The 19259-nt window shown below is 34.5% G+C and overlaps 3 protein-coding genes across 4 annotated transcripts; 1 reads left to right on the forward strand and 2 right to left on the reverse strand.

The window, feature by feature from the left end:
• The first annotated feature begins 1753 nt into the window (after positions 1-1753).
• On the forward strand, positions 1754-2446 carry LOC140827909 (ferredoxin C 1, chloroplastic-like). The gene has a single exon (XM_073190852.1). The coding sequence runs from the start codon at positions 1801-1803 to the stop codon at positions 2248-2250; it is 450 nt and encodes a 149-aa protein (XP_073046953.1). The 5' UTR covers positions 1754-1800; the 3' UTR covers positions 2251-2446.
• A 230-nt stretch (positions 2447-2676) lies between these two features.
• LOC140827908 (FRIGIDA-like protein 4a) lies at positions 2677-5743 on the reverse strand. The gene is given in 4 exon segments (XM_073190851.1): positions 2677-3006; positions 3008-3388; positions 3705-3880; positions 4736-5743. Coding segments are annotated over 4 exon segments (1575 nt in total). The 5' UTR covers positions 5649-5743; the 3' UTR covers positions 2677-2901.
• Positions 5744-10441: 4698 nt separating this feature from the next.
• Positions 10442-14262, reverse strand: LOC140827910 (probable serine/threonine-protein kinase WNK9). 2 transcript variants are annotated; one of them, XM_073190853.1, is made up of 7 exons: positions 13607-14262; positions 13432-13469; positions 13051-13278; positions 12700-12920; positions 12080-12237; positions 11554-11995; positions 10442-11438 (listed from the first exon to the last, which is right to left on the reverse strand). In XM_073190853.1, the coding sequence occupies exons 1-7, from the start codon at positions 13679-13681 to the stop codon at positions 10795-10797; spliced, it is 1806 nt and encodes a 601-aa protein (XP_073046954.1). In that variant the 5' UTR covers positions 13682-14262; the 3' UTR covers positions 10442-10794. The 2 variants fall into 2 exon arrangements, with proteins under 2 accessions (XP_073046954.1, XP_073046955.1); XM_073190854.1 differs by lacking the exon at positions 13432-13469.
• Positions 14263-19259: the final 4997 nt, after the last annotated feature.

Genomic DNA, 19259 nt, shown 5'->3' on the forward strand with positions numbered 1-19259 from the left:
GATATCCATGCCCCACAGGTAGGATCGAACGAACCCGACATGAGCTAGGTCGCATATATGATATCCATCAAGCACGCGATTAATGTATCAGTCATACTAATAACAAATATACGATGAATTTTCTAAATAGTTTATCACCTATTTCTAACATTAATAAATCTATTTTTATTTAATTAAATTCAAATATTTACATTTGAATTTAATTAAATAATAAAAACATTAAGATTTATGAAAATATTTCAGTTTTCACCCAAAATCATATATTGAAATCAAATACTATTTGTAGTCGGTTTAACTATGTGTTGATTGATATTGTGAAGTAAAACTTCAATCCTTAGCTTTTCGATTCGAGATCAAACATCAAATATTATGCAAATAATTGGTCAGATTAATCTCTTGCAATGATAAACAAATATCAATCAATAATTCGAAGCTTTTAACTTCATAAATCTTCAACCCACGTTTCGACCCACATAACAATGTACGTGCCCATGGATTTTTTTTTCTTGGCCTCTGGCTCAACTTTGACCATTTTCCCCAAATTTTATGGAACTTCTCGAGGCTTTTGCTTTTTCACGACATTAATTTGTTGAGTTTTTACCAATTTTCTTCGTCTTTTTGGACTTTTGTTTACACGAAAAATACAATTTCAATTGATAACCGTGAAATAAGATGCAAACAAGTCATATAAGCACGAAAAAAGACGTAAAATGAAATGTAAAACGATAATATTATTTGTTCTTTTTTTTAGGAGAACAAGATTTAAACGTTAGATGAATCCAAAGAAGCTACATCCATAACCACGATGGGTACAAAACATCAACCAAACACAAAGGTGAAGGGTGGGAAAAGGCAAAATGAGCGAGACTATGCGCTACATGATTCGCACATCTTCTAACATGATTAATACCATAAAAACTACCATAATCAAGAAGATCCAAAATGTTGGAAACTAATACTTATTGGTGATTTAAACTAACAGTAAGCGAAGTTACCAGCTTGACCGCAACACTAGAATATGAGAATAACCACACGTTATGGAAGTCGCAATTCAAAGCTAGCAACATGCCATAATGGATTGCATGAAGCTCTGTATTGACCACTGAACTTGAGAAGCGAAAACAAGATGCATAGGCTGTGCAAATCATACCAAGGTGGTTACAACCCTATTCTATAAATTTTAACTCAAAATTTTCATCAATAACAAAATTTTAATACTATATCATAAAAATTCCCCGCATTTCTATATTTTAACAATTCATAAGTTTTTTACTTAATCTGTCTCATTTGTGTAGACCTATTTATGTTTTCAAAATTACCAAAATTATTGGAAAAGAAAATTCCACAAAGAAATTTGTCATTTTATCATTATTTAATGGATACTTTCATTACTTAATGATTGCTTCAATATGACAAAAACAAAATATGACTTATAATTTGGATGAATGAAAAAAAATATATGATATTTATATTTAGGATGGAAGGAATATATCCACAATATTCTTTGTGACTCTCTATCGACGGATATTATATAATAAATATATTTGTGAATTTGACTATTTATAAAAAATACTTAAATCGAAAGACATATCAAAATTAAAACTTTATAAGATAAATGATATATTAAAGAAATAAAAATAAAATAAAAAATGTGAATTTCAATGTATAATGTAATACCATCGAAGAAGCACATCAAAATGTATTTAATAATTTTAATAATTATTAAATAAATAATATGGTGGTAAAATAGTAGCCTTATCTTCTTCCCTCTCCATCGCTTCCACACAAAGCCAGTAGTCAATGGCTTTTTCACTCCTTGCTCTACACTTACCCGCTACTCCTTCCTTCAAATACTTCCCTCTCCCGACTCAAAAATCGCCAATTCTCCCCACATTACCGCCACCTCGCCTCCGCCACTGCTCATTCTCCGCCGTGCGAGCGTACAAGGTACTGGTCGAGCACGGTGGGGGGATAACGGAGCTCGAAGTCGACTCGGACGAGACGATCCTTTCCAAGGCGCTGGACAGTGGGTTGGATGTTCCGCATGACTGCAAGCTGGGCGTGTGCATGACTTGCCCAGCTCGGCTGGTCGGTGGCTCGGTGGACCAGAGCGAGGGGATGCTGAGCGACGACGTGATCGAGAGGGGCTACACTCTGATGTGCGTGGCGTACCCTAAATCGGATTGTCACGTTAGAGTTATACCTGAGGAGGAATTGCTGTCTCTGCAATTGGCCACTGCCAACGACTGAGGTTGGATTTTCATTTCTGCGTTGAATTGTGTGTGCAACTTTCTGAGATGATATTTGATCTTCAATGCAAGCAACGATTTGTGTGTGTTTTTTTCCTTTTCCACATTATGTCGTGATCGAATGCAAATTATTGTATTTGCATACTGAATACCGTGGTGGATGGTTTTGAAGACCATAAATCAATAATATAAATTTATTCATTTGTTAAAAAAATTTGATATAACAGTAATATATATTGTTAAGATAGCTCATCAAGGGGAACCTTTGCTAACAAAAGCCGCTATTTAGGCGACGGGACATCAGATGTTTTTCGAACAAGATGATTATAACAAGCCCCATACCAAGCATGTCGAAACACAGTTTACGAATCATCGGACTCGGACACCCTTGTATGTTAGATTCATAAATCCTATGATCGATCAGATATAGTCCATGTTACGCATTTCTTAATACTTTTCACAACCTAGAACGACAAGTTCGCGAGAATCAGAAAATACAGCCTGCCCTTGTCGAGGTCAGTTGATTAAAGATCAACACACAGATAAAAGGCTACCATTAAAGGTTAGTGATTACAGAACATCAACATTAAAATGACATTAAGATTTTGTCATCATATATCAGCAGTCACCTTTTTTGACAAGAACCCCCCAGTCAGTAGTAAGCTTGCTGGTAAGCAGGCGCCATTGCATTGCTGTACCCTCCATAAGCCTGGTAGTTCACCGGAGAAACGGGATATGATCCGATTATGGCAGGGGGGAGGGGCGGTTTCTGGGGAGTAAGGATACTGTGGGCTCCGATTTCCGTGTGGATACATGGTATAAGTTGTGGGGTATGCTGGAACCGGAGATGGATACTGGGAGTGTGACGGGGAACGGATATATGTTGGAGGAGATGGGAAAGATGAAACATAGGCATTTGTTGAGCGGCCTGCCTTGGCTGGAGGCATGAAGCCTCCCGTGCTGGCTCGTGTTCTTTTGGCGGTTGGGCTTGCTGGTTTCTTCTTCTCGATCTTTGTTTTCTCCAATTGTTCAAGGCGTTTCTTGAGGCTTTCGGGTGGGAATTCAGCCTCAAGTTTGTATTCCTCTATGCACTTGAGAACTGCTCGAATTGATGATTGCTCTTTCTTTGCAGCTAGATGCTGCACAGAAATAGTCGATGAAGGACAATGAGTAAGAAGATGAAGAGCATTCCACACACCAACAAGAAGACAAGTAAAACTGATGCATTGTGTCTGTCTATAATAGATTTCAGTCACAAAAGATATTGAATTATTTTGGTTACAAAGGGCGAGAGATTAGAGACAACCGGAGTGATGAAAGGTGGAAGCAGGCAGAGAAAACTACCTGATTCATGTTTTAGAAAATATTTGAGCATGTTAAAAATGATGTATACAGAAAGAGAAAGGATATGCCTGATATAACACGATGTACATGAGAAACATATATAATGCATACCACAGCACGTCCTGAATTGCTGGCATCCTCCAGAAGTGATGTAGCTGCTTTTTTTGCATCCTTCAGGAAAGCTTTGAGCAGCGGGACAGGAGGGAATTTTCCGGTAAGTCCAACTTCATAAGAAAAATGAACGGCATCAACCTGTTGTCCCCTTCCAATCAATTCTTCAATCATATCTGCAGAAGAGTGAGAATAGAAGCACTTAGACACAATGAAGTGTTTCCTGCATCATCTAGATCCCAGCATATGCCTAGGTGGAAGCTTATACCTATATATACTTAATATTTGCACTAAAGAAAATTTGACTAATAATAACGAAGTAAGACAATGCAACATCAATTATTTGAGGATTCCGACCTTCAACAAATTAATTCTCAAACTCGGGTAATACGAGGACTATCTGCAAATTCATTCTAAATACTAACCTCAAGTTTCTCAAACTCGGGTTAATACGAGGACTATCTGCAAATTCATTCTAAAATTACTAAACCTCAAAGTATCGACCCATTTGTCATGGAACTATTACCATCTAAAGTCGTGTTCCTTCGTTGTTTAAGTAGAAACAAAAAGATCCACTACTGATGACAATGACATTATTTCACTAAACTGGCCACAAAATGGTTAGAAAACGATGCAGGTGCAAAGACCTTACTTGTCTCAAACAAAACCAAATATTCAAACAAATAAAAGGGGCTGATTGTGTTCTTGATCTCTCTCACACACGTTTGCCAACTTCTATTCGACTTCATTTGACATTAACAAACAAACCTTAAGGTTCAAAACCAAGAAACATCATGTCAAGGTTGCCTTATATTAAATCTTTCGTTTTCTCTACTTTTTTTCTACTCGTACAAGAAAAAAGAGCATGCCAGCAATAGCAAAACTACAAGCATCAACCTGTAATTACCTACCTCGGAAAATCAAAACTATGATCATCAGCTACATCACATTAATGATTAAAAATATAATGAGAAAAGAAACATGGAAGACTAACTGATCCCTACAATGGGGACAAAAAAAAAAGAAATTACCGGGCATTTTATCAGCAAGACCAAGAGAAACTGCAAGCTTTGGCATCTGCTTTCTCCAGGCAGAGGCCACCACAAGCTTCCTGTACAAATCCAAATCTTCCTCCTTCACAATCCCAAAGGTCACCAAATGCTGCAAAAAAGTATGAACATCAGGAGTTTTTGTATTCTCAATTCCACCCCTCTCCTCCAAGCTCTTCTTCCATGTCTCTGCAATATTCTCAGCTTTCCATTTGATGCTCGGCGTCACCAACATCCTCTCCTTCCCTAACACAGGGTCCATCATCACAGGAATCAAAGACTCCAGCAACAACACACAAGCCCACCCCAAATCGTAACTGCTACTCGCCTCACGCTTATCCACAGGAAAAACCTCGGAAATCGCCTCCAAGACAAACTTCGGAGGATCCACACAGTCGGCCAGGGCTTTCGGTATCTCGGATCTGAATACCTCCAATTCCTTCTTCCTCACAGTCACGAAGCTCCAACACTCCTTCGAAGCCATCATGCGGCAGAAAGTACTCAATTTCATCAGCACACCGGATGAATTATCAACTTCCGGCTCCTCAGTCGACTCAATTTCCTTATCTGTGCTGGGATCCTTTGACATCGCAGCCGAAACAGATAGCTTCGTAGCCCTTTCAAGCGATTCGTAGGCCATTGACATAGATTTGGATATCGACGACTCACGATTGTCCAAAACCCGCATAGATAGCTGTGTTTCATTTGTCAAAGCTTGGAACTTCGCCTTCAAGGCTTCAGACTTCTTCATAATGTCCTGCTCAAGTGAAGAGAAATGATCAGACAGCTCCTTCCACAGCAGAGTGCAGCTGGTCATGAGCGAAGTCTGCCGCTGAAACTCATCGAAACTCGGCGGCGGCTGAGTTATCTCGCCCGGATCGGGTTTCGAACCCATTGCGACAGGAGAATTGAGTCTGGAGACAATGAATCTGGAATCCGTAGAAAAGTAAACCCTAGAATTTTGTAGAGAGAGAGAGAGAGTAAGAAGTGTGAAAGCGAAGGTGGTGGTGGGGGGATAAAGCTAAGACGAGGAGTGGGTGTGACAGATGATGACGTGTACGGATGATTCGGAGACACGTGTGATGCTGTCGGGTGAAAATATTGTGAAGTGGTCGAAGCTAACGTGAGCTTGGTACCTGTTTGGTGCGCATTGTCATCAGTTATTACAACATTTTACCTGCCGAGGAGGAATGTCTTTAACGGTCTTTTCTTCTTCTTCTTCTTCCTTTTTCCAACTTAATTTTTTGTATAATATCATCAAGTTTATTTGTAAATTACAAAACTAAGATATAGTTCGAGGTGATCGACGAAACGATAATTGATTGTTCAACTCGTATTTGATTTCGATGTTCTCATATCACGTACTAAACAATATCTCAATAATGAATATTTGCTAATTCACACAAAATAACTAAACAAATTTTCTATGTTTATATATAAGCCACGGATAGAAAAATACTCATTAGCTTGATTCAAAACACTAGCTAGTTTTGTACATTTGATTAATTAAAATTACAAACTTCTCGTTTTCTCAACTATTTATATATCACTCCCCATTCAATATTTAGCTAATACGACTTACATGACCTTCATTGTGACGTAAATTTTTATGTGACATATAATCGAAAATAATTATAAAAATTAAATATTTTAAATCATACGTCAACTCAAATATATAAATTTTTTTTCAAATGCACTCTTTTGTATATTCGAATTTAAGTTGTTGAAAAAAATAGGAAGTCGGTGAAAAATCCACAATCAAAATATTTCTTTGGGTTCACTCTCTACCCACAAAATTATGCTACTATGTTATATAAAATGTGGTACTATGGAAATGTGGTGCATTTCATGTAGCAAATATGATACTAAAAAATACGCAGGATCTGAAAAAAATAAAAAAAAATCGACGGTTGAGTACTGAAGACTAATTTCTCGTTGAAAAAAACACTTTCCCGAAAACCAAAGAGTAAAAAGTTTTTTAAACAAATAATAAGGCTGAAAAGAAGGTGAGGGGAGGTGGTGGCCCCTTCTCGCAGACCGCCACATGCTTGCCGTCAGATAAAGTAAATCACTACCCCCACCCCACCACAACCCACCCCTCCCCTCCCTTCTTCTTCAAATATAACATGTTTATATATATATTATATATAAAAGGTTGAAACTGTACAAGTGGATGATGTTGAATTTGTACCTAAACATCAAGTGGGTGAATAAATAAAATTAAATAAAGTAAGATGTTGAATTTGTACCTAAACATTATTATTAATTGCAGCTTCTGTAATTAAGTAATTAATATAAATAAAATTGTAGGATAGATTTGAGTATTTTGAAAGCCGCCATCGGTTTTCATGATCGCGTGGTGGCAGAAGCTCCGAATGGAGGAGGTGACAAAAGATACAGCCTTACACACTCCATCGCAGAGCCTTCACTATTGTCTTCTCTGTTTCTAGCTCGTAAGGGATTCTATATTTTTATGAAATCCTAATATATTAATTTCTATATTAAATAAATGAGCAGGTCTTTTGTGAGACGGTCTCACGAATCTTTATCTGTGAGACGGATCAACCCTATCGATATTCGCGATAAAAAGTAATACTCTTAGCATAAAAAATAATATTTTTTCATGGATGACCCAAATAAGAGATATGTCTCACAAAATACGATCTGTGAGACGGTCTCACGATTTTTTTTGCCAAAATAAAATTGTAGGATAAATGTATGATTGGTATATTGTCACTTAAAAATAAAATAAAATAAAAAATTAGTTGAGAAATCAGATCGGATATTTTAAAGTATTCAGTTTAGTTAGGTTATTTTATAAAATTATCGAGATATGACTGAAATTAGTAGAACTACATGTAAGAAAGTTCAAAGGATATTTATGAGAGAAAAAAAATGAAATTTCTTATACACATGTAATTTGGTAATTTTTCTTCAATATTTGAAATTGATTTAGAGAAAGACAGAAAATTATAAGAAAATTAAGGGATGTTTTGGGATTTCGAAAAGAACTTCACCTGTGATTCAAAGTAATTAATATTCTATCCGTCGACAAATGTTGTTGTGGTAGTCAGCAAACCATACATATCAGAAAATACAAGTTCAAGTAGAGAAGACTTTTGCTCGATTCGAAATTGAGATGATGATATCATTCTCTCAAAATTGAGATTTGAATCTAACTCAATCCCAGAAAAACTCTAGAGAAAAAGATTGTCCAAGTTCAAATATGTAAATCATAAAGATTTTGTCTCACCGATATTAGACAATTAATACATTGATATCGAATTAACTAATCAAACGATCAATAAGAATATAGAAATTTTTACTTCAACGTGTAACATTTACTTCATCTAACTAAGATTGCAACATAAATCTCTTGAAATATAAAAAGTTCAAATCAAGGTCACATCCCAAAAATAAAATATTATCACGTAACATAAATTATATTGTGAGACGATCATTATAACCAAAATTTAAAAGTGGAGCGATGGATGATATTGGTGGTGGTGCGCATATGTATTGAACAGAAGATGCAGGCCATTTGAATACTTGTAATAAAGTGAAAATATAAAGTGCAATCATATGGAATCTTAAGAATCACCAAATCACGATATTTAACATATTACACACACGCACGAGTTTATGGGTACACTAATTACATGTACTTAAAAAAACATTTGTTATATATATATATATATATAGAGTTTTGATATGCTGCACACCTATTGTGTACACTTGTGTGAGCACCAATGAGGTGTCACTCACTCATTGAATGCGTAATTTTTCTATATTTCATCGCATCCAATTAGGTGAGTGACACCTCATCGGTGCTCACATAGATGTGCACGGTAGGTGTGCAGCATATCAAAACTGTATATATATATATGTGTGTGTGTGTGTGTGTGTATAACACTAAAATTCATTTCATTTTCTACGATGTTACAAATTAGTATCCTATATATAATTCATCTAAGAGATGATGTCATATATCGGTTATTATTACATATCACATCAGAAACATATATAACTTGTCATAATTTATCGTGTTTGGAAAATTTATTTTACCATTTTAACTTGAATCATAAGGGTGCTCATCTACTTATAACATGATTATGACATAATGAACATACTTATCAAATCAAATGGGTCGAACAAAGGTCGAAAAGAACAAAAAAACATATTGTGGATGATAGAGGTAAAACATGAAGAAAAAAGTCTTGCTTGAATGCTTGGGTTCCGTGGCTCTGAAAGTTGAACAAAAACTTCTTCAAACTCGGACCGATCTTTTCTTGGATTCCGACATAACTTTGCTCATGACATTGGGAAAGAAAATTGCTCGAAAATGCTACTGAATCTTCTCTAAAATGACAGTCTAATGCTCAAATTATGCTGCATGCATAGTGATGGTCTAGCTTGTTTGTGTGATTTTTTTTGGTGTAGCTTGGGAGCCCTATTGTAGGGCAAGGAGGTGAGCTGAAAGGGCGCTCATCCATGGCCATTACAACCCTTTTTATGGTCATTTATCAGCCATAAAATGGCTGACTGGCTGTTACAAGAGCTGTTACAAGGCTGAAAAATATGAGTGAAAACCACCATTAAAATGATGATGAATGGACGAAGATATGTCTGTACGTTATAATCTGAATATTGCTGTTGTATTTTCGGAAATTAGATAGTATAGGTGGTTAAAAATTGTGTTAAATGGGTGCAAATGGCTGTTATATATAAGGTCATTGAATCTGATGAGAATCTCTTCAAATTTTAGAATTTTTGTACTTGGTGTTGGTGCAAGGGACTGAAGGGAGGCTGGACTTTGCTTCACATTTTCGATAAATCGTGTTTTTGGTATCCAAAATTTGAGATAAGACACAAGAAATGACTATCTCAGGTCCGATCTTGAGAGAGTCCCAAAAAAAATTATTATTTAGCGATCAAGTGACTAGACTCGTGAATTAAACGCAAATTGTAGTCATTAAAATTTATAAAGAAAACAGTGAAGAAACTTTTCTTAATGATGTAGTTTAAATCATCTCAATTTAGTAAGAAATTTATCTTCAAATAATCTCAAATACAGACATTAATTGTGACTTTTGAGCTAACAAAGTCGACTCAGCCTTGTACACCGTGAAGTCAACACCGTTAAATCCACGAATTAATGTTGTATTTAGGGTTAATAAGATGATATTATTCTAATTATAGACCCGATTTATGAGAATAAATGTCATACGAGGACAAGCAACAAATTTCTCACATTTTTATAGTATACACAAAAGTCTTGATCGAATACTCTAAACTTTTAAAATATACAAAAATAAATAAAAAAAACATATATTAAATTTTATATATTGAATACACGAGAAGTTAGAAAAGCATTTTTTTTAATAGATCTTTTTTGAGAGATTAGAAATATTTACAATAATAAGTAATACGTTTTTTAGTAGATCTTTATTCTGGTTTGGTTACGATTATTCGATATCCAGTTAAATGAACAGAATACATTTTCTACAAATATATTTCAAAACTTAAATTAGTAAATTTAGTGTATATAAATGGAAAATATCTAAACAAATAAAGTTATAAAAAGTTAAGCTGATGTAATCATCCAGTTCACATGAATATTAAGAATTAAAAGGTAGATTTTATATAAACCCGATTAATTCATAATGAGTGAGTAACGTACATCAACTCAAACATGGAGAATCTACAAGCTGAACTAACTCTCTTCAAATGAATACACCAGTCGTTACGATTTTCGACTCTAAAAAATCCGTTGCGTCGACTGGTAGAGAATCAGCCCTGTGAAGTTAATGTGTGAGCAATATACAGCAATAAAAATTGGTGATGACGATGTGAGAGGTACTACAAGAACTACACACCGACTGTTCTTGGTATAATTATCAGGTTCATACCATGTTCTTTCTCGTGAAATGGGTCTCGTTCATAGAAGACGGCTTCCCTTGAAAAGATTTAAGGCCAGATTCATCAACAATTTCTTGTTTTCGCGACACCAAATCAATCACAAACTATCTTTCTTTCAGTGTTCAGAATCCAAACTTGTTCTTTACAAGATGACATGCACCGGGTTCTGGATCACTATGCTCCCTCAACTCCATTTGATACTTTGCCTTGATCCACCTCAGCTCCTGCCTAATCTCATTCTCGCCATCCTCTCCTAACTCAATTTCCTCAACCATAGTTCTAATACTAGCATATTTATCGTCTCTTGATTGCTCAAAATCATCATGGGTGTTACTAAAACACAAACTGAAATCAGGGTTGTTTTTTTGACCCCACGTATCAGTGTGGCATGTGCCATCAGATTCACTCGACCACATAGGTGCACCATCCGTAAAATTTTGCTCGGATGCTTCAGATTGGTATGTAATCTCCTCAAAACGGCCATGTATAGCACCGCATTTGTGTTCAGAACATTCGAAAATGTGCTGACTCTTTCCTGGCTTGTAGCCAACAAGAGAAACATCCGAAGCACAATTCTGGCAGCAACTGTTCATACTACGTAGTCTTTTCCATTCCGGTACCAAGGAAGCAATTTCATTATCTATCATTTCTACTATTTTATTCACATCTTGATCCATGATATCCAACTCGGAAACCATTTCAGTCGCAACACTCACAGCTGTGTCAATTTCAATATCAAAAGGGAAATATATGTTTCGAACACGACCTGCAATGACAAGTTCATTGTCACCAAAAAAAAATAAATAAATCCGCCCAATAAATGCACCAAGATGAAGAAATTTGTACTTCTACACTTTGATTAAAACGAACCTAAAATTTACCTTCTTTATCTGCAATTCTGAGTTTCAGAAAGATATCATCCTCAGATCCCTTACTACTTTTTATAGTAATATCTACATTTTGCAAGTGACCATCCTCGAGTTTTTTGAAAAAATCATGTTCATGTGCTTCATATTCGACTGTGTGGTAATCAAAATCATTTTCTTGTTCATAACTAAGATGATGTGAGTAACCATTGACTGATGAACTCGTGGTACTATGATGAACACTCGAGAGCGTGCGCCTTAAAACCGGATCCATTTCATTGTAATCTCTATTATAGTTCAATGGCCTCAAATCATGAGCATAATCGTCTATTTGGAGGAAGGGGTCATTCAGAAGCTCCCATGCCGAATGTCTGTCAGAGGCTGTTGCCAAACATTTCTCAACAAATCGGCGTACCTCAGGATCTTTAACTTTGTAAAGTGCATCCGGTTTTTTTCCCTGAGATGAAGTGAAACACCTCTAAATACGATCCCTTATCGATAGATTTTGAATTTACTGAAAAGAAATATGTATGGATCTTACTGATATCACTTTCTTGTAGATTTGAGCTGGATGGCTGCATTCGCTGTAAGGATATTCAAAAGTCACCATTTCCAAAATGCACATCCCAAACGAATAAATATCAACTAGTTCATTGTATTCCTCTTCATAAACCTCGGGAGCCATGAACTCCGGTGTTCCTGATTATATTGATCATATTAAAAGCCAAGAAACGAAAAACGTACAAATCAAGATTTCCAGCAATCAAACCAATTCATGATTTCCAGCAATAAAACCAATTCATCACTTTCGCTAAATATATCGGATGAACTGAGTCCTTGACACTTTATTAATGGTTAATTTTAGTTGGTGGCACAATACAGCTCAAATCTTTCAAACAGACGACAAAATAACCGAAACTCCAACTTTCAACCATTGGATACTTGCATTATATAAGTAACCACATAGAATGGCAAAGACAATAATTGCTCTCAAATGCCTGGTTTCGATCATTGCATAATATACGTATGGCAAATCCCAAATGCGATGTTTCAATTGTTGTATAATAAAAATACCAGAGTGAATGACAAAACAATTGCCCCAAGCAAATATATATGACAAAAAACAATTTTTCAAGAAGCTTTAACGAAATGAAATCATACCTACACAGCGCGCAGCACAAGATTTCCGAAGAATTGCAGCAAGGCCAAGATCACCAATCTTTACTTCACCTTGATTCCCATTAATAAAAATATTGTCACACTTGAGATCTCTATGAATGACTAGAGGATCATGACTGTGGAGATAAAGAAGACCTTGCAAAATCTGCCTACACCAGTGCTTTATTGCTCTGATATTAACCCTCTTATGTTTCAGCCTATACCTATTACCAAGCCAAAAAAAAAAACGAACGAATCAAACGTCCAAAAATTGTAAAATTTGTGAGGTCCATAAATCCTATGTATCTGAAAAATCAAAGAACTCAAGAGTCAGATTATCTAATGAGTTCTTACTGTCTTAGAGTGCCAGAAGTGAACATTTCTGTAACAAAATTGATGTTCCTATTGGCAGTATCAACCCAAGAAGTGTAGAATTTCATAATATTACTGTGTTTTAAAGTCTTGAGTAGATGTATTTCACAATAGAGTCTTTCAAGATCTTCAGGTCTTCGCAAGAAATCATAAAGTTTCACTTGATTCCAAGCTACTTCAATCCCTTCATACTCATCAAAAGCTCTATAACTGCAACCAAATTGAATAAATTAAACTAGCCCATAATTAAAAATCTTGGGGGGGCTCAAAGAAAAGAAAACCCGATCTTATGCCAATATATTTAGCATCAAAGTTTTAGTACTGCTTTCTTCAAAAGCCAATGCAGGGATTTTAGATACATACACAGTCTTTGAAGCCCCTTTACCAAGAACTTCATCGTACTGCAATCAATAACAGAAAGGACCGAAAAAATAAAACTCTTCATTAGTAAAAAGTCAAACTTGGGAAACTGAAACGAACAGCAAAACATTAAAAAATACAAAACGGAAAGAACCAATGACAAATCAAATTAGCATACCCTTCCATATCTTCCAGTGGGATCAACCTCAACAAACTCAGAATCATCAAGACCAAGATCCATGACACCACTCATATCTTCTAAATTCGATACAATTTCCCAACACTAATCTTATCTTATTTCTCTTACGAAAAGAGAGAGGAAGTAAAAGAAGGCTCCACAATCAGGAATTAATACTAAGAAATCTATTATTATCCCAAAAATGGTGTAAATTTTTGAGAGAATGAAGGGGCATAAAGTAGCCCAGGAAAAGGACAATGCTTTCCTCCCCACAAATGATAGTCAAATCTACCGCTCCAAAACCCAAATCCAGACAAAAAAACCTCTCACTTTCTTGCTTTTCTGCTCCTTTAGATAATGCAAACCTTTTCAGCTCATCACGAGCTGTAAAACCGATTAATAATAAAAAAGAACACACATACACGCACACAGGGTTCACCTCCTAACGTGTGTCTGTCTGTTTGTTTGTGCGTGAAATTTTCCATCACAGAAAGACGAGCTGAAACAGCTTGGAATTATAAAGAAACAATTAAATAAAGATTGATTATTATAAAATTGGTATGGGAAATTTTAAGGAGAACAAAAAGAAACCCGGATCAGTTTTCTTGGTCTTGCCGAGTGGATAAAGCTCTGGATCTGGTTCTCCGCTCTCTTGCTCTGATCGAGTCTCATTTTATATATTATAATTATAATAAATAATAAATAATAATATGTGTGTGCCTATTAATTAGCATAATAAATTTATGGATAAATTTATTTTCGTTGGCAGTTAAAACTCTAGAGAGATTTGATGAAATAGCAACAGACACGATAGATGTATAAAATTAGACTCATGTGAGACCGTCTCACGGATATCAATCTGTGAGACGGGTCAACCCTACCCATATTCACCAGAAAAAGTAGTACTCTTAGCATAAAAAGCAATACTATTTCATGGATTACCCAAATAAAGATCCGTCTCACAAAATTTGACCTGTGAAACCGTCTCACACAAGTTTTTGCCATAAAATAATTACTATTATATATAAAAATCATTATCATAGTAATTTATTTTTCAGAAATTATATATGTTTGTGATCATATTAGAATTTAGAGTGATTATAGACTAGTCCATAGTATTCTTGAACGGCTATACTTGATAGACCACTAAAAACCGCAAGTATGGAAACTGTTTGGCTTGACTAGTGACGATTTATTTTTGATAATTTAACAATAAACGGCTTGAAATAAAAGTTGCAAGGATATTAAATGCGTAATGAAATAACATAAATGGTTTTATGGATGTTCAGAGATAAAACTTATAAGTCATCATTTCTTTCACTCACGAAAGTTTTCACTCAAAAACTTTTGCTTTACAAAATCTTGTAAAATTCACTTTAATAAGACTTATCACTACCTAAATAAAACTGTTGTGATCACTTTACAGCTCTGGATATTTAAGAATATTTGGTTCTCCGGACAACAAATACAAAACTCAACGGTTAGACTTGACAGTTTGAGTTGGATACAACATAACATAGTGATTCTTGAATGATATGATGTATTCTGATAAAGGTGTGCTAAGTGAGCAATAAATATTTTGATCGCTTAAAAATGCTAAGAAATTTTTGATAATGCAAATTGTAAAAATGTGTGAATTCCAAGAGAGGTTCTAAGTCTACATCGACATATTTAAAGTTGGGAAACCTAAACCCTTATATATGATTTCCAATTATCACTTGTACACTGATAGTCTATGAGAGATTGAAAAAACGGATTGTATTTAATAAAAAGAGATCAGAAGATAGATGATCTGCAGTTGGTAATTAATAGAACACTGGAACGAGACATCAGCAGTCAAAAACCTGAAAAACAATGTATCGGCTGGTTTTCTATAATATCTCGATATTGTTATTTTGTCAATCAGCAAAACTTTGGGTAAAATAAATATTCTAACAATACATTTTTATTATTATTATTAATTAAATAAATATTGTGAAATAAGGATATTTTGAATCATAATATCATATGATGTTTATTCTGGTAAAGATATGATTTTAATAAAAAGTAATAATAATTATTGTTTCAAAAAAAATAATTATTATTATATTGAGGTATAAAAATAAATAAATGATATTTAAACTCCATTGTTTTGTAAATATATTTCATCTTTACCCTTTGGTGTATAAATTGATAATATTAACTTTTGTTTTTTCTAAATAATTTTGTTAATAACTCTCAAATTCCTAAATTATATTGTCAAAAAATATTTCTAACAAAAACTACTCAATGATTATCATTAATTTTTTAATATCCATAAATATAAAATAAACACAAATAATAAATAATACAAATTGTAAATTAAACTGAGTACCACTACTATTATTTCATCTTAATATATGCATTATTATTTTATATTTTTCAAATAAAAAGACGTTCATTATTATTTTTATAATTTATCACGTGTCTTTTTACTTTTCTATAAGATAGAAAAATTAATTCTTTCAATTAATCATAATATCGAAAGTAAAGAAATATAAAGACTATCTTCAAATAAAATGTTATTTATCAAATTTATTATTTAAATATTTTTGTAAAATTATTTGTTTAAAAATGAGCTTACATTAAGTAATGTTAAGATCGTGTGATGTGATAGAAGGGTATTGAATAAACAATCATATTAATTTGTCCAAAAATTCGATTGGATTAACAACATTGAATTTGTAATTCTCAAATCTCAATAAATAAATATCAATTGGCTAATCAGATAAGTTTTTGGTGAAGGAAGCTAAAGTGACAGACTGAATACTCAAAAATGGCTGAGGAAGAAAAACAGTTGGGTTATCAAGGAGGAAATGTAAATAACACAAAAATGTTTCTGGATTTTCGTAGATTTGATTAACTCCTACGTCGCCCTCTTATTCCTTATAGGAATGATGTCACTAGAAGGCTTTGGAAATTAAATTTTTGTAACAACTCGACTCAATACGGCTTTATCACTGCCTAAGCGAAACTCCTAATTTAGCTTACTTACATAAATAACACTGAACAGTACAGAAACTTCCACTACTCATTTTCTTAAAAAGTACTAAAAAAAAATTCTCCCTAGCATCGGCCGAACCATATATATTTGTATAAAATATTTTTGACATAATTTTAAAAATAAATCAACCAACTAATATTTGAAAATCAAAGGAAATAGTTTAAATTGTCAAACTTTTACCAAACCTAAAAACATTATTTGAAAAGTATAACTCATAATATAACCTCTCAAAACCCACTCGCAAACATAAATAAATTATCGTAAAAATATCTTTAATATGACTTAAAATCATAAATCATAACTAATGCGGAAAACTAGCGTCGGTCCTAGGGTTATGTGCACCTTCTGTCCAGTCTGATTAACCATCAAGTCCTCCATTATCATTATTAACATAATTACATGCATTAATCATATCTAGTGAGTCTAAAGACTCAACACACCATAATGTTGATAACAAGTATTACATATACAGATCACATACAATAGTTAAAATACTTGTAATTAAAATATCGTTTTCATGAAGATACATAAACTTTAAACATAAATATTTTCGTAAACATTTTCATGATGGATAAACTTTAAATAAAAACATTTTCATGATAAATATTTTCATAAACTTTTCATAAACATTTTCGTAAATATTTTCATAAACGTATTCATATCATCATAAACATATTCATATGAACATGCATAACTTAAACATCAACATTTTTTCTTTTTATCATTTCAAATCATATATCCTTTCATCATTTTATCATAATCATTTCTCTTTTTCATCATAAGCATATATGTTTTATTTTTATTAAATTTGTATCGTTATAGAAATACGATCGTTGGGCTTCTTCTATGGCCTTCTCCCATAGACGAGCTCCTTCTAAAGCCTTATCTCATGTATGGGTTCCTCTGGGGCTTTCTCCCATAAATGGGTTCCCTCTGGGATCTTTTCCCTCATGATATCCTTATTCATATCATCATAATAGTCACAATCACTTCACCTCCTCCAATGTTTCACATTTTCATCACTTTATAAAAACATTGCAGTCAGTATCATTTTTCTTTCAAACCAAACATGCAACATATCTTTTAATGTTATCGTTTCATCATAAAAATCTATGAACATTTAAAACCAACCTTTTTAACATATTAAATTATCGCATTTAAAATAACATTTGACATATTAAATCATAACAATTCCATAAACATTTAAAATAACCATTTTTAACATATAAATTCATAAAAATTTTAAAATAATTATTTTGGCATATTAAATCATAAAAACATCCATAAACATTTAAAATAATCATATTAGCATATAAAACAGCATTCAGGATATTTCCATGACGTTTACTAATTTTTCGGTGTAAAATTATTGTTTTACCTCTAAACATAAAATTTCACATTTTTGACTTTTTCTTAATTTCATTGACTCTAACATGTTCCAAATAATTATTTTAGCTTACATGAATGTTCTCATATTGTTATTTAGCATAAATCGATTACTTTTAAATTAATCTTTAAATATAACATATTGATGTGCTTTAATCCCGAATTAAACCAAACCTACGTATAAAATTCCCAAATTACAAACTTATTTGAGCTTAGATATAATTTTTCATAATTTTATTCTGCAAAAATAGATGTTTCAGTTAATTTTTTAATTAACGTTTTGTGCATCGATTAAATCTCAGATAAATCCAAAACTCGTTATTTTCTTTCCAAACTTTAAACATAATATTTTTATTATTTATTCTACACTTTTGAGCCATGAACCACACCCGTGGACCCATGGTTCCAATTTTTCTTCTTAAAATCTCAACATTGACCCTTGATCGAACCACCCGAGCCATCTCCCAATTTACTCGAGCCATGGTCAAGCCACCTCAAGCCAAACCCAAGCCAACCCACCTAGCCACCCTCCTGACTAGCCCTGACCCATAGAACCCAGCCCTAGCTGGCTCAAACCCTGCTGGAACTTGACCCAAAATCTGCATGTGTACGTGTGAGGTGTTCTAGTTGCACTAGGACTCCAAGCTAACTCAGGGCTCTTCCAGCCGGGCCACCACCAAACCACCATGACCATAACTGACCCTGGACCACGCCCAGACCCTACCCGGACCATCCCAAGCCCCTGGACGTGAGCAGCAAACTATCTAAACAAGATAGCAGCCTCGCGTCACTTGAGCTCTCTCGTGGTTCCATGTTTTTTCTCGAGCCAGCAGCCACCCAAGCCATACCATCCCCTGCCCAAACCCCCTATGGACCCTTATCACCCTTATGAACCTACCATAAGCTCGAACCGAAGCCACACCAGCATGTGCAAGCAGCGGCCGAGAATCTCACTTGACATGGACTATATGTTTATGTTGCTAGGACCTAGCCAACCGTCCCAGACCCTGAACCATCCCCTTGTGCACCTTCTTAGGACCCTAAGGAACTAAACTAGCCCAGCCCAAAGCCCCTGGCCGAGCCAACAAACCTGCACAAGCTGCTGCAACCTGCGCATCCCCTTTGCTTGTTCTCGGGTGGAGTCCTAGCTTGCTAAGACTCCTCCCCAGCATCTTGTCTCGAGTCCTAGCCTGGCGACTCCTTCCCTGACCCCTCACGAGCTAAGCTCTGGTCCCAGCCGTGACC

This window comes from Primulina eburnea, chromosome 3 (genome assembly GCF_022965805.1).
Source record: "Primulina eburnea isolate SZY01 chromosome 3, ASM2296580v1, whole genome shotgun sequence".
NCBI lineage: Eukaryota > Viridiplantae > Streptophyta > Magnoliopsida > Lamiales > Gesneriaceae > Primulina > Primulina eburnea.

Bases quoted from the DNA above. Each gene is read 5' to 3' on its own strand.
- LOC140827909 (XM_073190852.1), top strand. From the start codon at position 1,801: ATGGCTTTTTCACTCCTTGCTCTACACTTACCCGCTACTCCTTCCTTC.
- LOC140827910 (XM_073190853.1), bottom strand. From the start codon at position 13,681: ATGAGTGGTGTCATGGATCTTGGTCTTGATGATTCTGAGTTTGTTGAG. The intron at 13,279-13,431 runs GTATGTATCTAA...ATTTGGTTGCAG, and splicing joins AAAGGGGCTTCAAAGACTGT to TTATAGAGCTTTTGATGAGT. The intron at 12,238-12,699 runs GTATGATTTCAT...CAATATAATCAG, and splicing joins TTGTGCTGCGCGCTGTGTAG to GAACACCGGAGTTCATGGCT.